The sequence below is a fragment of the Zeus faber genome (genome assembly GCF_960531495.2).
Source record: "Zeus faber genome assembly, chromosome: 7".
Lineage (NCBI taxonomy): Eukaryota > Metazoa > Chordata > Actinopteri > Zeiformes > Zeidae > Zeus > Zeus faber.
The window spans coordinates 11,148,458-11,167,367 of record NC_137203.1 but is presented as its reverse complement, the minus strand read 5'-3'; the positions used below and the strand labels follow the sequence as shown (position 1 = coordinate 11,167,367).

At 44.8% G+C, this 18,910-nt stretch overlaps 1 protein-coding gene across 2 annotated transcripts; it reads right to left on the bottom strand.

The window, feature by feature from the left end:
• Window positions 1–725: 725 nt before the first annotated feature.
• Window positions 726–18,898, bottom strand: mapkapk5 (MAPK activated protein kinase 5). Of its 2 annotated transcripts, none has more exons than XM_080003898.1 (15): window positions 18,782–18,898; window positions 17,850–18,301; window positions 16,277–16,350; window positions 12,168–12,243; window positions 10,072–10,169; window positions 9,793–9,901; window positions 9,370–9,459; window positions 8,105–8,200; window positions 7,878–7,958; window positions 7,546–7,733; window positions 5,790–5,910; window positions 5,519–5,649; window positions 5,175–5,290; window positions 4,280–4,384; window positions 726–1,813 (listed from the first exon to the last, which is right to left on the bottom strand). In XM_080003898.1, the coding sequence occupies exons 2-15, from the start codon at window positions 17,883–17,885 to the stop codon at window positions 1,716–1,718; spliced, it is 1,419 nt and encodes a 472-aa protein (XP_079860024.1). In that variant the 5' UTR covers window positions 17,886–18,301; window positions 18,782–18,898; the 3' UTR covers window positions 726–1,715. The 2 variants fall into 2 exon arrangements, with proteins under 2 accessions (XP_079860024.1, XP_079860025.1); XM_080003899.1 differs by lacking the exon at window positions 726–1,813 and adding an exon at window positions 3,329–3,612.
• Window positions 18,899–18,910: the final 12 nt, after the last annotated feature.

Genomic DNA, 18,910 nt, shown 5'->3' with positions numbered 1-18,910 from the left:
AGGCCTCGGTAAGTAGGAAATGGAGGCCGCGCTGAGCGGTAAAGGAAGCGTATACGCGCCCAAAGCCACACGCACTCCGTTGAAGAGAAACTGGCATGCACGCGAGAGAGTACGCCTTCGCGGGGCGTGGGCCAAACGAACACCCCCCCCGGTGACATTTCCGCAGCAGTCAGGAGTTGTGCGTGTTACCTACAAGTCCACCCCCGCCCCCCCCCGATTAATTCCATACAGACTGGCTCCGGCCCGAGGGCAAAGCAGTCGAGCGCGGCTTAGGGCCACTCCGAGCCGGTTTCCTTTCAGCGGGGCAGTTTGCGGGACAACACGGCCCCGCGATTAACAAGGCACGTGGGGGCCGAAAGATCAGCGCCGACCCCCCCCCCCCGACCTGGGAGAGACTTTACGGGAACCTGCCGTGAAGACGGAGCGCTTTGAAAACAAAAACAAAAACAAAAACAAACCTCCTCAAACGGGTCAAAATGTGGACGTGGGACCAAAGATAATGAAAACGAAAGGAAGCGTTATTAACTGTATTGATTTTTTTTTTTTTTTGGGGCTACACCCTGTATATGCAGCATACAAACAAAAGGAAGGCTTGCACTTTGTTCCTGATTTTGCATTAAAAAAAAAAAAAAGAGAGGAAAAGAAAAAAAACACACCACCCCCTCCCTTCCTCCCTCCCCTCAAATCTGAAAGGAAATATTTCACGAAGGCCAAAGAACACACGGGTCAGCGCTTCGGTTTCCGCACCGAAAACATGCGGAGGAAACAAAATGACACGGCCGCTTCTCCTCGCCCATCAGGATAAGACTTAAATAAAAAAACAAAAAAAAACAAAAGAGGAATTTCAGAATAAAGGCTCCTTCTTCTTCCACGGAGGAGGAGGAGGATCTCTAAAATAAAAGATCGACGTACATAAATAAGAAAAAACATCAAGTCGTGAGAAGGGGAGAGCGCGCGTTAGCGTTCTCGTGTGAACCTCCGAGAACGATCCCTTCTTTTTAGGGACGACGACAACGGGAAAGGAGGAACGGCGGCACTGGGCGACGCATTTCCTCAGTCGGGATCCGTTGAAATGAAGCGGTCGGGTGATTCAGAGGAGATTGGATAATACTGACGACAGAAAAAACACCGAAACGACATGTACACGCTGGCACTACGGACAGTGCATGGAAGGACGCAGCAGAATGCCTTTAAGCAATACCAAATCACGATTGTTTATGGAAAAAAGATGTTTCCTCCCCACATCATCAAATTAGTTGTATTGCAAGGAGGGCGTAGCCTCTCCGGTGCGCGAGTCCGTGTTTGCAATTACAAATAATATGCGGATGCCTACTGAACGCGGATGAACTTGACCTTTCGCCCTGCTGAGGAATCACCCCAGCCAGCGCTCAAAGTACACTGAATTCAGTTATTTAAACGATTCCACCAGGTTCCGACTTCCAGTAAATACAGCAGCAGCCGCCATTAAATCAAAGTAAACTAAACTCAAGTCCTTCTAGAATCGTGTCGAGAGAGAGAGAGAGAGAGAGAGAGATTTCATTAAACTTTTAAATACCTTGATAAACACTCACTGAGAACTTTATTCGGAACACTGCACTAATACTGGGCGGGGCCTCCCCCTGCTCTCAAAACAGCCTCAGTTCTTCTTGGCATGGATTCCACAACATGTTGGAAACATTGCGTTGAGATTCTGGTTCCATGTTGACATGATTGCGTCACAAAATTCCTGCAGATTTGTCAGCTGCACATTCACGCTGCGAATCTCCCGTTCCATCACATCCCAAAGGTGTTCTGTTGGATTCAGATCCGGTGACTGGGAAGGAAAATGAAGAACATTGAACTCAGTTATGTTCATGAAACCAGTTTGACTTTTGCATTGTGACATGGTGCATTATCAAGCTGGAAGTAGCCGTGAAAAGATGGTCAATTGTGGCCATGAAGGGATGCACATGGTCAGCAACAACACCAGAGGCTGTGGCATTCAAGCCATGAGCCTGGACTGTTGACACAAGGCATGTTGGGTCCAGGGATTCCTGGTGTTGGTCCCTAATTCTGACCCTACCATCCGTGTGCCTCGGCAGACATCGAGATTCATCAGGTCAGGCTACGTTTTTTTTCCAGTCTTCAACTGTCCAGTTTTGGTGATCCCGTGCCCACCGCAGCCTCAGCTTTCTCTTCTTGGCGGACAGAAGCGGAACCAGACGTGGTCTTCTGCTGCTGCAACCCATCCGCCTCAAAGGTCTGGCGTGTTGAGCATTCTGAGATTCTCTCTCTCTCTCTCTCTCTCTCTCTCTCTCTCTCTCTCTCTCTCTCTCTCTCTCTCTCTCTCTCTCTCTCTCTCTCTCTCTCTCTCTCTCTCTCTCTCTCTCTCTCCCTCTCCCCCTCTCTCTCTCTCTCTCTCTCTCCCTCTCTCTCTCTCTCTCCCTCTCTCTCTCCCTCTCCCTCTCTCTCTCTCTCTCTCCCTCTCCCTCTCTCTCTCCCTCCCTCTCTCCCTCTCCCTCTCTCCCTCTCTCTCTCTCCCTAGCCTGTCTGGCACCAACAATCATGCCACGGTCGAAAACATTGAGATCAAATTTTTGTTTCCCGTTCTGCTGGTTGATGTGGAAATTACCTGACGCCGCTGACCCGTAGCTGCGTGATTTTATGCACTGCAGCCACGCGATTGGCTGATTAGATAATTGCATCAATAAGTTGGGGTACCGGTATTCCTAATAAAATGACGTATTGATGTTATTATTGTTGCTCCTTCCCGCACTTTGAATCCAAGTGAACGCGGATGGAGACAGGCCGTTGTTAGTGCGTTTTCAGTGTCATCGGATTTTTAAAAGAATCACGGATGAAGCTGTGGCTCTGCTGGGAACCTTTTTCTTTTTACTTCCCTTGAAACTTTTCCTTGACCGTTAAAAATACAGTTTAAAAAAACAAACAAAAAAAAAAACAAAAAAACGGAAAGAAGTGATTCAGAGAAGTCGAATGCAGTCCAGGATTTAAATTAAGTGTAAAAGAACAACGCCGTAACATACAGTCTTTTACTTAAGAGCCTTTTTAGCCAGGCTAAAAGAAAAGTATACAATAATGGAATTATTTTGTTAAAAATAAATATAATTTTTAGGATAGTTAAAAGAGAAATAAAATATAATAAGATGAAATAAAATTTGGGAGATATCTTGCACAAGCAGCTAGTAAAAATTCCTTCCCAGAAAATAACTTCTTCATGTGATTTCTCCTGTTTTTTTAAACTTTTGTTTTTGCAAAAAACGAAAATAGAGGACCCCCCCCCCCCACCCCAGCCCGGCATTAAAAAGATTTATAGTACCAATGTCTCCACTTGGATATATCTACAGCTGTACAACAGGTCTTGCATGAACTCATGGAGAAAAACCACAACAAAATATACATTAAAAAAAAAAAGAAAAAAAAAAAAGAAACAAAAAAAAAAAAAGAGAAGAATTTACATTTGTTGGTTTAAAAAGGCTCATAATAAACAATATAAAAGGAGATAGAAAGACGGCCTTTCCTAGTGGGATTCTTGCAAATTTGTCTTCTCTTCGATGGCCTGTTTTACTATCTCCGCCAGCTTCAAGCGGTCAACTTTGTCAGAAAACGCCCGTCCTGAAACAAAATACAAATCATTTTGAAACACTGCGTCATCGTGGACATTCCACAAACAGGGAATTTCACTTTGTGCTCTTTGTTGCGACCGCGCACCAAGGTCTTCTCGGGCCGCGCAAGTAAAATTTTGGATACGGCGAATCGTCCGCCACGCCGAGCTACGAACCTGGATGGAAGCCACGAAAACAGGACGTAAATTGGACTGCCGAGAAGAAACAAGTCCATCAATAATATTTCTCAGTTTGCACATTACAGTTTACGCTCCTGCTTTCGTGCATTTTCTTTCTGGCAATTCGTAACATTGCACAGTTGCTAAAACACTGACAAATCGTGTGCAGTGAACACACTTAATGGAATAGTTAATTGTTCTACGCAAATATCCTGCCCGCATTATCTACTTTAAGATTATCACTTTGACATACGATGACATACGTCATAATTTCTTTCTCTGTTCATCGAACACTCCCCCCCCCCCCCCCCCGCCCACTCTCTCCGCTTTCCCCGGGGAGCCTCGACAGAACGCCGTTTAGTTCTTTAGCGATGACGGGAGGTTTTTGAGAAATCGCAACGCTATTTCAACATCGCGGCAACAACCGCTGGGGGAAGAAAAAACGACGGCTTCTCCGGGGCCGAGGACGGTGAAGGTGGCAATGAGCCTGGTACTGACCGTCCCAGCTGAGCCCCTGCAGACCGTCCCTCAGTAGTTTACAGTCTCTGTTGAACCTCCAGGCTTCGTGCATCACCTCGTTCAGCTTCTCGTCCTCGTTCTCACCTGGACGCGCGCACGCACATGCATGCACACACACACACACACACACACACACACACACACACACACACACACACACACACACACACACACACACACACACACACACACACACACACACACACACACACACACACACACACACACACACACGCCTGATTTAGCCTTATTTATCATCAAACACTTACAGTTGGAGTGAACTATCCCACTGCAAACAAATGTCTCGCGGTTGTGTTTGGGCTGATTATTGACAAACTAAAACCATCTGCATTTCCTGCCTGGCTTGGCTCATCGGGCTGTTACTAGGGCCGTCTCGATCCCGACATTTTATTCCGCATTAATAGTGTAAAAAAAACAACCTCACATCCGCTTCTGGGAGAAAAGCCAAGAGCGATGCCTAAATTGTCGCAAACGCCAAATTTGGGAGGAAACACACGAGTGGAGAACGTAAGGGTTTTTATAAAATTATGACAATCAGGTCATTACGTCAATGGTGACGGCTCCAACCGTGATTACAGCTCCTTTTTGAGTGAATTGGGACATGTATTCACAGAGTGTTCAGTGCGCTTTATTTTGTTGCATTAGTTGTGTTTGGCCTTCACACAGACGTGACGCATCAGATAAAACTGACCGAGCATATCTGTTTAAATGTGACATTCATTATTGTTATATTTACGCATTCGTGAACATTGTTGAATGTTGGCCATCAATGCAATGTGTGTCCGTGTACAGGTCACACATACGTGTGTGTGTGTGTGTGTGTGTGTGTGTGTGTGTGTGTGTGTGTGCTTACCAGCCTGTGGTAGAATACACTGAGCGATTACGTCTCTTAGTTTCTCCAGTGCTACGTTGGAGTCTTCCCCTCCATTTTCCGGGTCGTGGATAAAGAAACCGTCGCTGGGCTTGGGGCTGGAACACACACACACACACACACACACACACACACCAACTCAGTGCCATTGTCCACAAACAAATGACAAGGAACTTCGTCGCAAAAGCCACTGGAAGCAGAATTCATCGAGGACGATCACATAATAGATTACCCATAAACAACAGAGTCGGGACTATTGAATATAACAAATTAAAACACAAGTGGATATTAGCCAATCGCCCAACAAGCCAGAGGAGTCACCGGACCCGAGTAGCTTCCGCTTCCTGAGGATTGGGTTGTTGACAGAATTGAGAGGCTTCAGGCTGACGTTCAGATCCTGGATCCTCATGTTGGCCAACTGCTCCGCGTGGGCCTGCTGGATCCCTGCTACGACAGCCTGCACCAGATGGAGGAGAAGAGGGGGGAGCGGAGAAATGTTCAACCAAACACAAGGTCGCGCTGACGCTCAACCGAACAACTTTCTCAGCACGCTCTGGGCGCTTTGTGGTTCAGCCTCCCCCACTCCTCCGCACCCACCTTGTCCATCATCATCTGGGCGGAGGGCAGCACGTTGTCCAGGGCTTCGGTGCAGTTGAGCCAGGGGTGAGCCAGGACTCCTTCGATAGTCAGCCTCTCCTCCGGCTTCACCTTCAGCAGCCTGCAGAACAAGAACGGGGTCGGGTGGATACAGGGGTACAGAGAGGTATGAGGGAACCAGAGAACAATTTAACAGAAGCGGGCGGGAAAAACCGAGAAGCCGAGGGAGGAAGAGTCGTTGGATTAAATGATCGACTCACGACTAAGATCTTAGTCTTGAGATTTGATCATGATAAACGCCCCAAGACAACACTTAAAATAAATAACTTCACTAGGAAAATACAAACGGTGGCCATATCAGATGGTGAATCACAACAATCAAAGCCCCAACAACTCTAGATGTCAGTGAGTCGGCAAAGCAGATCAACAACCACTGAAACGAATCAATCCAAGAAAACCAAAGTGTTTTTTCATGATGTTCTGCCTGAGAGCAAATGAGTAAACAGAGTTAATCATTTACTATGATGCTGTACGTTTATCATAGAGAAACATCAGGGATGCACCCTTGATAAAATAACACATTTGATCCTCCGGGGGGAAATTCAGGAGTTACAGACAGGTGAAGTGAATAACATTGATCATCTCGCGCCAATGGCACCCGTCAAGGAGTGGGATATATCAGGCAGCAAGTGAACAGTCAGTTCTTGAAGTTCATGTGTTGACAAGGACCAAATTGTGATAGACGACTGGGTCAGAACATTTCCAAAACTACAGTTCTTGTGGGGTGTTCCAGTATGCAGTGGTTAGTACCTACCAAAAGTGGTCCAAGAAAGGACAACCGGTGAACCGGTGACAGGGTCATGGGCGCCCATGGGCTCATTGATGGATGTGGGGAGTGAAGTCTAACTTGTCTGGTCTGATCCCACAGAAGAGCTACTGTAGCACAAATTTGTGAAAAAGTGCATGATGGCTGTGATAGAAAGGTGTCAGGACACACAGTGCATCACAGCTTGCTGTGTAGAAGGTGGGCTGGTCTGATGAATCACATTTTCTTTTAAATCATGTGGATGGCAGGCTGCATGTGCACGGGTTACCTGGGGAAGAGATGGCACCAGGATGCACTATGGGAAGAAGACAAGCCGGCAGAGGCAGCGTAATGCTCTGGTCAATGTTCTGCTGGGAATCCTTGGGTCCTGGCGTTCATGTGGATGTTACTTTGACACGTACCAACTACCTACACATTGTTGCAGACCAAGTACACCCCTTCATGACAGCAGTATTCCCAGATGGCAGTGGCCTTTTTCAGCAGGATAATGCACCTGCCACACTGCGAAAATGTTCAGCAATGGTTTGAGGAACATGACAAAGAGTCCAAGGTATTGACTTGTCCTCCAAATTCCCCAGGTCTCAAACTGATCAAGCATCCGTGGAATGTGCTGGAACAACAAATCAGATCCATGGAGGCCCCACCTCACAACTTCCAGGACTTAAAGGATCTGCTGCTAACGTCTTGGTGCCAGACACCACAGGACACCTTCAGAGGTCTTGTGGAGTCGTCCACGCCTAGGCAGGTGGTTTTAAAGTTGTTCCTGATCGGTTTATAACAGTAATAACAACACAATATTGTTATTGCCCTCGTTATTTTGTTATTGTCAAAGATCTGGCACTAAACACGTTCATCCATCGTTTCATTTAGAAACAAGTGAGTTTGAGCAGTCGGCAGGTATAACGAGTAGAGCGGGAGAGGCAGACGCACTTGCGTACTATGTCCTTAGCCATCTCGGAGATCTGGCTCCACTCGTCCTCCGGGAAGTCGAAGCTGCCAGTCATGATCTTCTTCCTCATGTCTTTGGGAATTGTGCGGCTGTGGTGCTTGGAATAGAAGGGCGGGTAGCCGCAGAGCATCACGTAGATGATCACCCCCAAAGACCACAAGTCACAGCTCTGCAGAGAGAGAGGGAAGGGGACACACACCGGACACTATGTGACACAGATACACACAAATTCAAATGTGACAAGATAGCAGGGAGCTTAAAGAAAATGAAAATGGCGGCAGATGAAAAGGAGATAAAAAGGGATAAATCAAACCTTATTATAGGTATAGGGAGTGGGTGAGGTAGGTATAATTCCAGACTTTTCCTTCTGGTGTCTTCTTTGAGCCTCAAGTACCTGGAGAGAAGCGTTTCAGACAACGTCAGGGACGAGGAGAACGCACCGGGAAGCCACGGGAATCACACCGCGGTTCGATCAGCGTGGCACTCATGCGTTTCGTGAGCTTGTCGAGAGAAGTTTCCACCCGCGCGTTCGCCTCGTACCTGAGGTGCTACATAGTACGGAGTGAACTGAGGGGTCATCAAGTCTCCTTGGTCAATCTTGGCGAAGCCAAAATCGCACAGCTTCACGGGAGCGTCCTGTTGGCGGAAAGAGAATCGCTGAATGACAGCTACGGAGCGAGGGAACGCTCTTGGCAAAGGGTGGCCAAATGTTTACACGGCGGCTCGGCTCAGCAGCAGCAGCAGCAGCAGCAGCTCAAAAGTGAAGCCAAAGGAGTTTCTGGAGTTTCAGTAAAAAAAAACATTTATTTATTTATTTGTTTATTTGTTTTTGAAGCGGACCACTCGGGTTTCTGGATTTTTATACATCCATCTTTACTTGGGCGGTTCTGGGACAGAAGCCAAACGCTGCCATTTCATAGCGGCTCCTTTATCTCGGCTGAAATCTGGCTAAAGGCGGGAAACATTTCTCACTCATGCCGTCCCAAAATTAAAGGATTTCCAACGGTCCTCGGGGCGAGGGATGGTTTCATCACTTAGTGAAGTTTATATTGCGCGCAGCGTTAACTCATGCTATAATGTTGCGGTGTTACATTATATAAAAAAGGGTTTGTTTGCATTTTTTGTGTTATTAAATTATAGGTATTGACTGAATTGCATGCCCAATATGAAGTATCATTACAAATTTGGTGGCATTCAGTGCCAAAGGTCAAGGCTTGTATAGTAAGAGCATGTTATGTTCTTATATTAAAGCAGTAAATTACCTTTTAACGCAATATTTCCGAAATTAAATAAAATTACATAAAAAAAAAATAGGGATGCACCGATCATGATATTTCATGACCGATTCTGACTGCCTGTTTTTTTACAAGCTAACTGACTGATTCCGAGAGCCAATTTTTTTTTTTTCCTTTCTTTTTTTCAACTTTTTTAACTACGTGTTCATGTTTGGTGCTCCTGAGCGTGGGTTTGTGAAATGTGGGTTTGTGAAGTTCTTTGAGACTGTATCGTGATTAAGGGCTTTATAAATAGACTTGACTTGATGAGAATAAACCGAGAAATAACCCAAAGAAATGGTTGAAATGAACAAAAAAAACAGTGTAAATGAGAAATGTGTAAAAGAAACTGCCGGTTTGGATTGATGGCTGGTCGACCGGTGTATCTCTAATAAAAAGTATTGTCTAGGAACAATTTTTTGAATAAAAAAAAAAGAAAAATCCAATAAACATAACGTCGTTCCCCCAAAAAATAAAATAAAAAAACTCAATCTAAAAAAAACCCCCAAAACCTCTGATTCACACCCTCACCAGAGAGTTGTCCTTGAAGAGCAGGTTCTCTGGCTTCAGGTCCCGATGTGCAATATTCAGAGTGTGACAATGTTCCAAAGCTTGACTGATCTAAGGGGTGAGACAAGTCGGAAAAAAAACACATTATTATTCTGAGACATCCACGGTACATGCTGAAAGAAAGGGGGGGAAAAAAGGAAAGAGTGGGAGGAAGCAGAGCGGTAGCGGCTCCATCCAGGTTGTTAATGACGCGGAGGAGGAGGTCGACAATACAATGTTACAGACAAAAAATAAAAATACACATAGACAGATGACAAATACTGTTGGCCTGAGCATGCACATTTCGTCAAACTAAGATTCAATAATAATAATAATAATAATAATAATTTAAAAAAAGACATTTGGTGAATGTGTTTTGTGGGTGAAGATATGTCGTTCGTGTACCTGCTTGGTGACCTGGCTGGCCATCTTTTCAGTGAAGTGTCGGTGCTGACTGATTCTGTGGAACAACTCACCTCCCTCCATCATCTCCATGACGATGAGAAGCCTTGCTCTGGAAGAATGGGAGGAAGGAAGATGAAGGGAATGGAAGGATTAAAACAGAGGAAAGCGCGCGCGCGCACACACACACACACACACACACACACACACACACACACACACACACACACACACACACACACACACACACACACACACACACACACACACACACACACACACCTTGGACTGGACTCATGGGGGAATTGGACACTATTGGCGTAGACCTCCAGGATTTGGACGATGTTGGGGTGGCCAGCGCACATCATATGGAGACGGACCTGTGTGGGAGAGATAAGCACATGCAAGCGCTTCTTAACAAAATACAGCCAATACCACATTCCTGTTTTTCCTATCCAAGAGCACTTAGTGCAATTCTTTCTTGTGAAAGTAAAAAAAAAAAAAAGCTGGCAAATTGTTGTTAATGATCTAACGCAATGATGTTGTTGGCCAGGTGATTTATTCCATTATCGACTGGAAAATATTTTTTCAACATTTATAACTGTTCATTGCACATCCTCGCTGAATGCTTTCGGCAAACTATTGAGAAACTTACCACTCTGCCGCAGCTTCTCACTGTGTAGGGCAAATTTTGAAGCATTGAACATTAAATCTTCTTTTAAAAACTGGAAGCTCACAATATCGCTCTACGTGTCTGATTTTGTCCACTATTTGACTGAATATAATTATTTTGCCCTGTTGGACTACATTTAAAAACTGTGAGAAGCTGAAGCAAAGCAGTAGGTTTCTCAATAGTCAAGTGTTCTGTGAGGTTGTGCTACTAACTTATGTTTTTATTATTATTGTTATTCAGGGACGTCATGATTCCCATTCAAAATCAAAAATCGAGCGAAATGAGCGTTGGATTAGGGACCTGGAAATCACAAGCAGGTTCGCGATTCTCCCTGTAATTTTGTGGGTAATATTGTCCGACACTGTCGCCATATCGGGCCTGTCAAGATCCACCGGTAAACAAATGCAGTGTGCGCTGGGTGGTGCGGGCCCCAAGTAAGCGGCAGCTCGCCTGGCTCCGAACAGACTTTCGGCTCCACGGAGGGGCTCGCCACGCCGCATCCCTCAGCGCACAGTGCACCCGCCCACCAGCGGATCTCCACCGCTACAATATGGTGGACGTGCGGACGCATAAGGTTCACGCCCGAGCCGATTTCGTTTCAGTGCACGTAGGAGACAAGACACAGCTAGTAATTTGCCTTTCACTGCCGTCGTTCCCCCTCTGGCAAAAGTAACATCCGTTTTACTACGCTTATTTTGGTGAGTAACTTAAAAGTAACATAATAAGTAACTTATTGTTTATCATTCTAAAGACTAGTTTTGATGAAGCTCTTAACTGTAAGGGTTTGTTGTTTAAATATTCTCATAGGGCGGGGGGGGGGCTCTGGGTGGGCTTTCGCATAAGGCGATGTGCGCGGTGTAGCCCCCATTAGTGTGTGTCGGTTGCTTCGCGCAGGATTTGTGCCAGGTCAAGACGAAACGTAACTCGGAAATTTTTTTGAACTGATGCTGCTTTCCACGGAACCCCCCCTAATAATAATAATAATAATAATAATAATAATTATTATTATTATTATTATTATTATTATTATTATTATTATGACTGGGTTGAAAAATACTGCATCTGACTCTCCATTTGGTTTATGGAAGCGGGTTGGGTTTCATCTTATTCACACTTGCAACTTCTATCAAGTCACTGGGGAAGCAATTTACAAGCCAGACCCAAGATAGTCTTACCATGTGTCTTACCTACTTGCTAGTCCTAGGGTTGCCAAAGAAGAGACACACAAACATGAAAATGTATTTCTAAAAATGATGCAATTTGACTCCGGGGTATTGTTTGCTGAGTTGGTAGCGTGCGCTTGGCTGAAGTAGCTCTGTGTCTCTTGTTTCTACTGCATGACTCACTGCTCAACCGCTCTGAGAGCTGCTTGATCCAAGCGGGGGGGGGGGGGGGGGGGGGAGGGGGAGAGGCTGCTAATGACATGGAGAGGCTGGTAGACACACCGCTACCCAAAGGAAGACATTGTTACAGAACGCAGTGCACGCAGTCCGACGAGGAGTCAGAAGAGATAAGAGCGTCAGAACCAGAACAGCGTGGAAGGTGAAAAAACACAATACAGAAGAACAACAACAAGGGCGGTGAATCAACAGGTGGAAAAACAGAAGTACGTAGGCACAGACGGACAGACAGAAGACGACAGCAAATACCACAAGCATTAATCATTCCAAAAAAAGAAAAAAAAAAAAAAGTGTTTGTTACTTACCTCGTTTCTGGCCTTGGGGCGATCGATGAGAATCTTGAGGGCAAGTCGTTCCTGAGAAGACTTCTTCACGCAAACTCTGGGGACGCGAGGAGGCAAAAAAACCCCACAAAAAACAAAAGCAGAAGCATCTCCGTCAGCAAGAATACTTTTCATCATCCTGGATGATTTATTGAGACGCATCTCCAAGGATTTATTTATTCATCTATAATACACTATAACTCTTCCCCAAGTGGAGTGCCAAACGTCCGCCTGTCACTAATTATTGTGTCTCTGTAAGAAATATAGATATTTTAAAAATCTACTTGACCACTTACACTCTCACACTCTCACATTTACATCTATTAAGTTGTTGTGTGAGTTTATTCTTTATCGTGGATGTTTGCCTCAGATATTCTTTGTCCGTAATTGGGAGCTGCCGGTGTTTTGCAATTAGGTGGCATGATTTTCTCTCCGACTTTCTCGTTGAGTCTTAACAATTAAACAACAATGAATAACATTTAATTTAAATGAATTCAACGAGTGCCTTCTGGAATAGATATTCTTTAAACGTAACAGGCGGAGGCGAGAAAGTACAAGTATTGTCCTCACTGAGAGGACCCAACCAGTCACTGTGGACAACGACCTCTGACCCTGAAACTCAGATTACACTATTAAAGCGTTAGCACGAGGAACATTCTGCTTCGACCAAAGTTCGCTTACTACAGAGTAATGCCTACCCAATGAATCACAACCAGGAGGGGGTGTGTGTGTGTGTATGTGTGTGTGTGTGTGTGTGTGTGTGTGTGTGTGTGTGTGTGTGTGTGTTGGGGCCATGAATGTATCGTGATTTTGAAAAGGGATGAGTAACAGTGATTCACAGAGTGTCAGAACTATTTCAGTCAGCTAAAGCACACCACGAATCACCGCACGCAAGGACGGGAGGGAGGAAGACTGTGTTAAAAATCGTTTTCACATAGACAACACGTAGGGACTCTGGAGCTGAATCCCAAGTCTCTCGGGCCAAAAACAAGGAGTGAAACTCACATGGTGACCTTGATAAACCTGATAAACCTGATTGATCAGGTTTATCAAGGTCACCATGTGAGTTTGGTTTCAATGTGCCGCAATGAATCAGCGATCTGGGTGATTTTATTAACATATCAACAATTTGGAGTGCTGTCAAAAAACAGCCATATTTTTTCGGCTGTGTGCCCAAAACATAAAAAATTTAATTAAATTAAAAAATACACCACTATTTAAAAATATCACTGAAAACGACCATAATGCCAGGCTCAGTTTTGACAACTTTCTTTAAGTCAGCTTTCACATGGAAACCATGACGGGGCTCACATTTCTACTCAATTGTTTTGATCAGTTAACCTGACAATCAGCTGCCCTGGATCTGGTTGGGTGCCAGGATCGACCGCACCGTCCTCTGTGCCCCAAGAAACCCCAAGTTCAAGCTCAAGTTCAAGAGATTATTTGTCACATACATGTATGAGTTGAGCCTTTATGTTACCTCGCTCTTAAAGTTTTCATCTCGCCTGGAGCCTTTATATTCATTTTAATGTGTGCTGAACTTGAAAGTAAAACTCCTATCTTCTGAACAAACTCAAACTGTGAAAAGAAGTGTGTGCATTAACTACAACGTCCCAAACACAGTAACGCGGCTTCATTTTCTTCCTAGAGCTTGTGATGTTTTCACATCTAGCTCCTCCAGGTGCTCTACGTCTAGTGGTCTCCCACGGTTAATGGGTAAAGCAGCCGAAGAGAAAATGACACTCAAGTTAGAGGTATGTAGACACACAGGCACCGCATCCGTCTCTCCGCCTCCACGGCAAGGCAACTCCAGTCAAATTTATTTGCGTCGTAATTTATCATTTCGGTGAGTTTCTAAAGGCTTTCTAAGCCCTCGTCCGGCGGCTGCCCCCCTGAGCCTCAGCGCTCAGACAAGCGAGGACGGACCTCCCAGAGCAGCCCATGCCAACTGAGGACACCGCCCCTGAGGACTGTGGACACAACATCATCCAAGTAGAAACAGGTTACATCCAGTTGACATAGGGAACATGAAATATTAGATAATGCAGCAGCGAGACACACTTAGAATCATCAGTGCAATCTTGTCAAGAGCCAAAAAAAAAAGTACCAAAAGTACAAAGTGAAATTTTATGTGGAGAGTGCATTCTGTCGATGGGGTGCCGGACTGTGGATTTGGCAGACTGGAAACAATACAAGCTCTTCACATCTATTTCTCCCAACACATAACCCCATTTGTCTGTATGCCTACATCCACTTTGGGACAAAAATCCAACCACAATACTTTGTAATAATAAATTATGAACAGATGTACCAAGCATTAAATCCAAACATAACAGGTAGGCATTAGTGCATCTATATAGCTTATGCTCTATCGCTGTCGTCTTCACATATCAGATACAGCGGTACCTCGACTTACGACTGTAATCCGTTCTATAAGAACGGTCGTATGTTAAAACAGTCGTATGTCGAAGCAATTTTTCCCATATAAATCATGAAATTATGAAGGGTGAAAATAAACAAAATACACAGCACAAACACAATAAATGTGAAAAAAATATCGATAAGCCATGAACTACGTGCACACACGATGTAGGTCACCCGCTGACTGACTGCTGACTGACTGCTGACTGACTGCTGACTGACCGCCGACACGCCCACTACAAATATCCACGGTCATATCTTGGGAGCAGTCGGTCGCAAGTCGATACAAATTTTAGCGACTATCGCTACTCGTATCTTGGATTAGTTGTAAGTAGATGCAGTCGTAAGTCGAGGTACCACTGTATCTGTATCGAATTGTGAAACACAATATGAACCCCACGTTGTTTATTGTATTTTGAGTTCAGTGTATTCAGTGTGTTTACATGACCGGTAGTGTTGCAATTGTATTCCGAATAACACAATATTCTCAATATTGCAATCCTTACGTAAACACAGTGTTCATAATATCTGATTCGAAGGATCCCGGAGGGTTTTCTGAGTGATAGATAATTTGACCATATTCCCATATTTCAACTAATAAATTAGCCATGTAAACTAGAGATGCACCGATCGATCAGCCAGTGACCGGAATCGGGCATGAAAAAGATTTGATTTATCTACCGCCTGACAATATTCTAAAATTGTACAGACTCGCTCTACTGTCACTACAGCCGAGTGTCTGCTCTGGTTGTTCCTAGTGCATGAGCTCCGATCATGATGTTAGGTTTGACTCTTTTATTAGACTCGGATAAAAACAGTCATTCGATTTGATTCAGTTGGTTTAATGCACGGTAAGGGAAGGAGGACTTCCAGAACAGGAGTGAGAAGAGTCAGTCATTAATTATTATTACTTTTTTTTCTGCAATGATTGCAATTTACTTTGGAATGGCAAGTACCATATGAATATAGTAGAAAGTTATTTGCATTTAAAAGTTAAAGAGACTTTAATTTGAAGTGATATGTTGGGTCCTACTAAAACTCAGTGAGAGTTAAAGGTTTCATTGTACTGAAACTTGGTGACAGTCCCATATTCTATTTTACAGGAACTCAGGGACAGTTTCATGTTCTTTTGTTGTCCCATAGTGACTAATGAAAAGTAATAAACACAGTGGCAAAAACAGCAATCCCACTATTGTGGTAACTGAATTGCAGCGGTAGTCCGTATGTGCAGCTGTCCTATCACGTGCACGTGATAAGATCACAAGATGTATTTGTCATTGACGTACAGCAGATATACCAAATGAAACCAAATGATGAGAAAATTTGATTTCTCCGATCACGGACAAAATACTCAAAATGTTCGGACAACAATGTAAAAGTTATTTGATCGTCAATGTTTTATTATGAACATACATAATGAAAAATCAGGGATCGGGCTTGAATCGGAAAGTCAGACTTTCAGTCAGACAAAAGGGAAACGGCCAAGAAAATTGCAATCGGTGCATTTCTAACGTAAACTCCTCTAGTTCAATCAACATAATGCAAAGACATGCGAACACCTCATTCAAAATTCCCCCTTATTCTGATGAATGCACACGTGCAAACACATGTAAACATCTCGCCCCTCACATCCAGCCGTTGGTATGTGTTGCAAGTGTTGTGGGGCTCACCTTACAGGCCCGCTGATGCCAGCGCCCAGCTTCTGGGTCCAGTTGATGTTGTACTCCTCCAGGATTGACGTCTCCTAGATAGAAGAGAAAGGGTTCAGTTTATTAATATGTCGATCAGCTGCGCTTGTCTGAACTACTATATCACAGCACCTCCCCATCACTCTACCTCCTTTGTCCATCACATATCACTGTCTCTGTAGAGAGTGGGTACAGGAAGGAGCAAAGTGTTTCAAAAGAAACCTCAGAATTCTGAGGTGAGCTCAAGTACATGCATGCTTTTGTCAATGTGGTTTTCAAGAGGGGGGGGGGTGCAGTATCAATTCTCTACCCAATTGTGTGGGATAGGAATTATTGGAAATATCACAAGTTACACTTCCGTCATAGAGAATAGTATGAGGTCCAAGATAAGCCAATGTAATTTCCATGGATACCGGCCGTCTGTCAAGTCAAAGCTTTTCCAGAATTGCCACCTAACCTAGTTTGTCATCTCTGCCACTGCTTCAGCCAAGTCTCTGTATAAATACACACATTGACCGAATGCATTCATATACCACAACACAGGGCATACGACAGCGGTGGTTTGGGTTTGCATGCCGTACAGTTAACTGAAGACAATTCAGCGTCCCCATTTCCACTGCTGTGCTGTTCCAGGCTTTTAGTGCATTCTGTCTAGGCTGTGAATGCAAACATCAAGCCAAGGCCATTTAGGATCACATTTTAGCACTGCTGACATTAATGACCAGGCCTCTTGGCAGTGACACACTTAGAAATGAGGCCAGAAATATGTCAGGGAGCAGTTGGTTATCCAATGCAGAACCTTACTTAAAAGTAAATCTGAATGTCAAATCCTAGAGCAATTTCAGTAGAATCCACCCCTTATTCCTACAATCGGACAGATTGGACAGATTTAATGAAATGGAGATTTTCACTCAAACGGTTGGTAACAATCTTGTACGGGGTTGCACTTGAACAGCTATCGCCACAATGCGGAATCAAAACCTGGACCGTGTCGAAAAAAACCGACACAGTGATACAGTCATTAAGTTTAACATTAAAATAAAAATGAAAATTCTGATGCTTACACCCCAAAGCTAGAGTCCAACACCTATGTTTTAATCATTAATGTCACCGAGTGATAGTAAGTAACAGTATGTTCCATCATGGAGGTGGACCTGGCATGTCAACACAGCAGCTTTATTGCTTCATCATATCAAATAGCAGTCAAGGATTCCTTCCGTCAACCTCAAATTCAGAAGAATCCAGTTTACACAAGAGGTTGTTCAAGCCAAGGACTCATTCTGACAGGTGAACGTATTCCCTCTACGCTGGAGGTGAGATACTTGGAAAATGTGTGTTTCTACAATCAACGTTCAGTTTTTAAGGGGCTACAGCAACAAACTACTGGCTTTATAACTAGTGGATTAATTGAATTCAAAGATAAGCACAGGTGATGTTCTTGTGTTAATATAAATAAATCAATAAGCATAATCAAATGCAACACGTGCATTCAAGTTGCAACAATAAATCTATAGACATAAAAAACAAGAAATATAACCTTGTCTTCCTTTCTTACCTTGATGAATTTGTCTGCGTTGTTGTCCTCCGACATGGCTGTGCTTCACGTTTCACGGAGGAGCTTGTCCTGTGATCTCATATGGTTGTGTGTCCAAACAGAAGGCTTATCTTTGACCTTTCGCGAGTTCTGTCCCGGTAAAGTTGGATCGGAGCCGGCCCGAGGCTTGGGTCTACTGGGGGAGGGACTCGGCCAGGACTGCTTGGTGGTATCCGAGCGGCGAGCGGCCACAGTCCGATGCGTCGCCTCGGGGAAGCCGACGGAAAGCCACCCAGCCCGGGCAATGCGGATCACGCCAGCTCGGCTCGCAGCCTCGGGTCCCGGCTCTCTTTTCCAGTCGCCCTGACTTCACCGCTGCGACCATGTATAGCGTCAAACTCCACGCAAGTTGCTCCAGAGAAGACGCAAGGACGGAGGCCGACGAGGCTCAAGACAGCACTCCCGGTGGGGCGCTGCGTGCGGGGACAAGAACGGGGTATTTTTAGCCGGTGCTGCTCTGCTAACGCTACGGCAGTGGGAGCTAGCACGACAGACAGACAGACAGACCGATAGATACAGACAGACAGACAGGCACTTCATTCATCCCTGGAGGGAAATTGACTAGTTACAGTAGCACACATAAAAACAACAGTAGGTAAATTTCCAATATGCAATAACCCCGATGGTGAACTTAAATGAAAATACACGATAAACCCATCAATTAACAAGACAATAGCAAGATGCAATAAAGCTAAAAATGATAAATTAAGAGACATTAGATAACAAATAGACAGACAACAGACAATTCAAACTCGTAGGTGTTGAGCTGCTGACCCAGGCTGCCAGCTCGACAGGCCCCGGAAGTTTGACAAGTGTTGGGAAATAAAGTTCGTTCATTTCGACGCGTTGGTAGCGTCGCGAAGGGCGACGGTGCGAGGCAAAAACAAACTCACCCGGTCCGAGGGGAAACTCACCCGGCGAGAGGTTAGCAACCCCCGCGGGGTCAACGCGGCTCGAGGTTTCCGTGGAGCGCGGTCGATTTAAACGCGCATCGGCGCATCGCGGTCCCGGACCGGAGACGC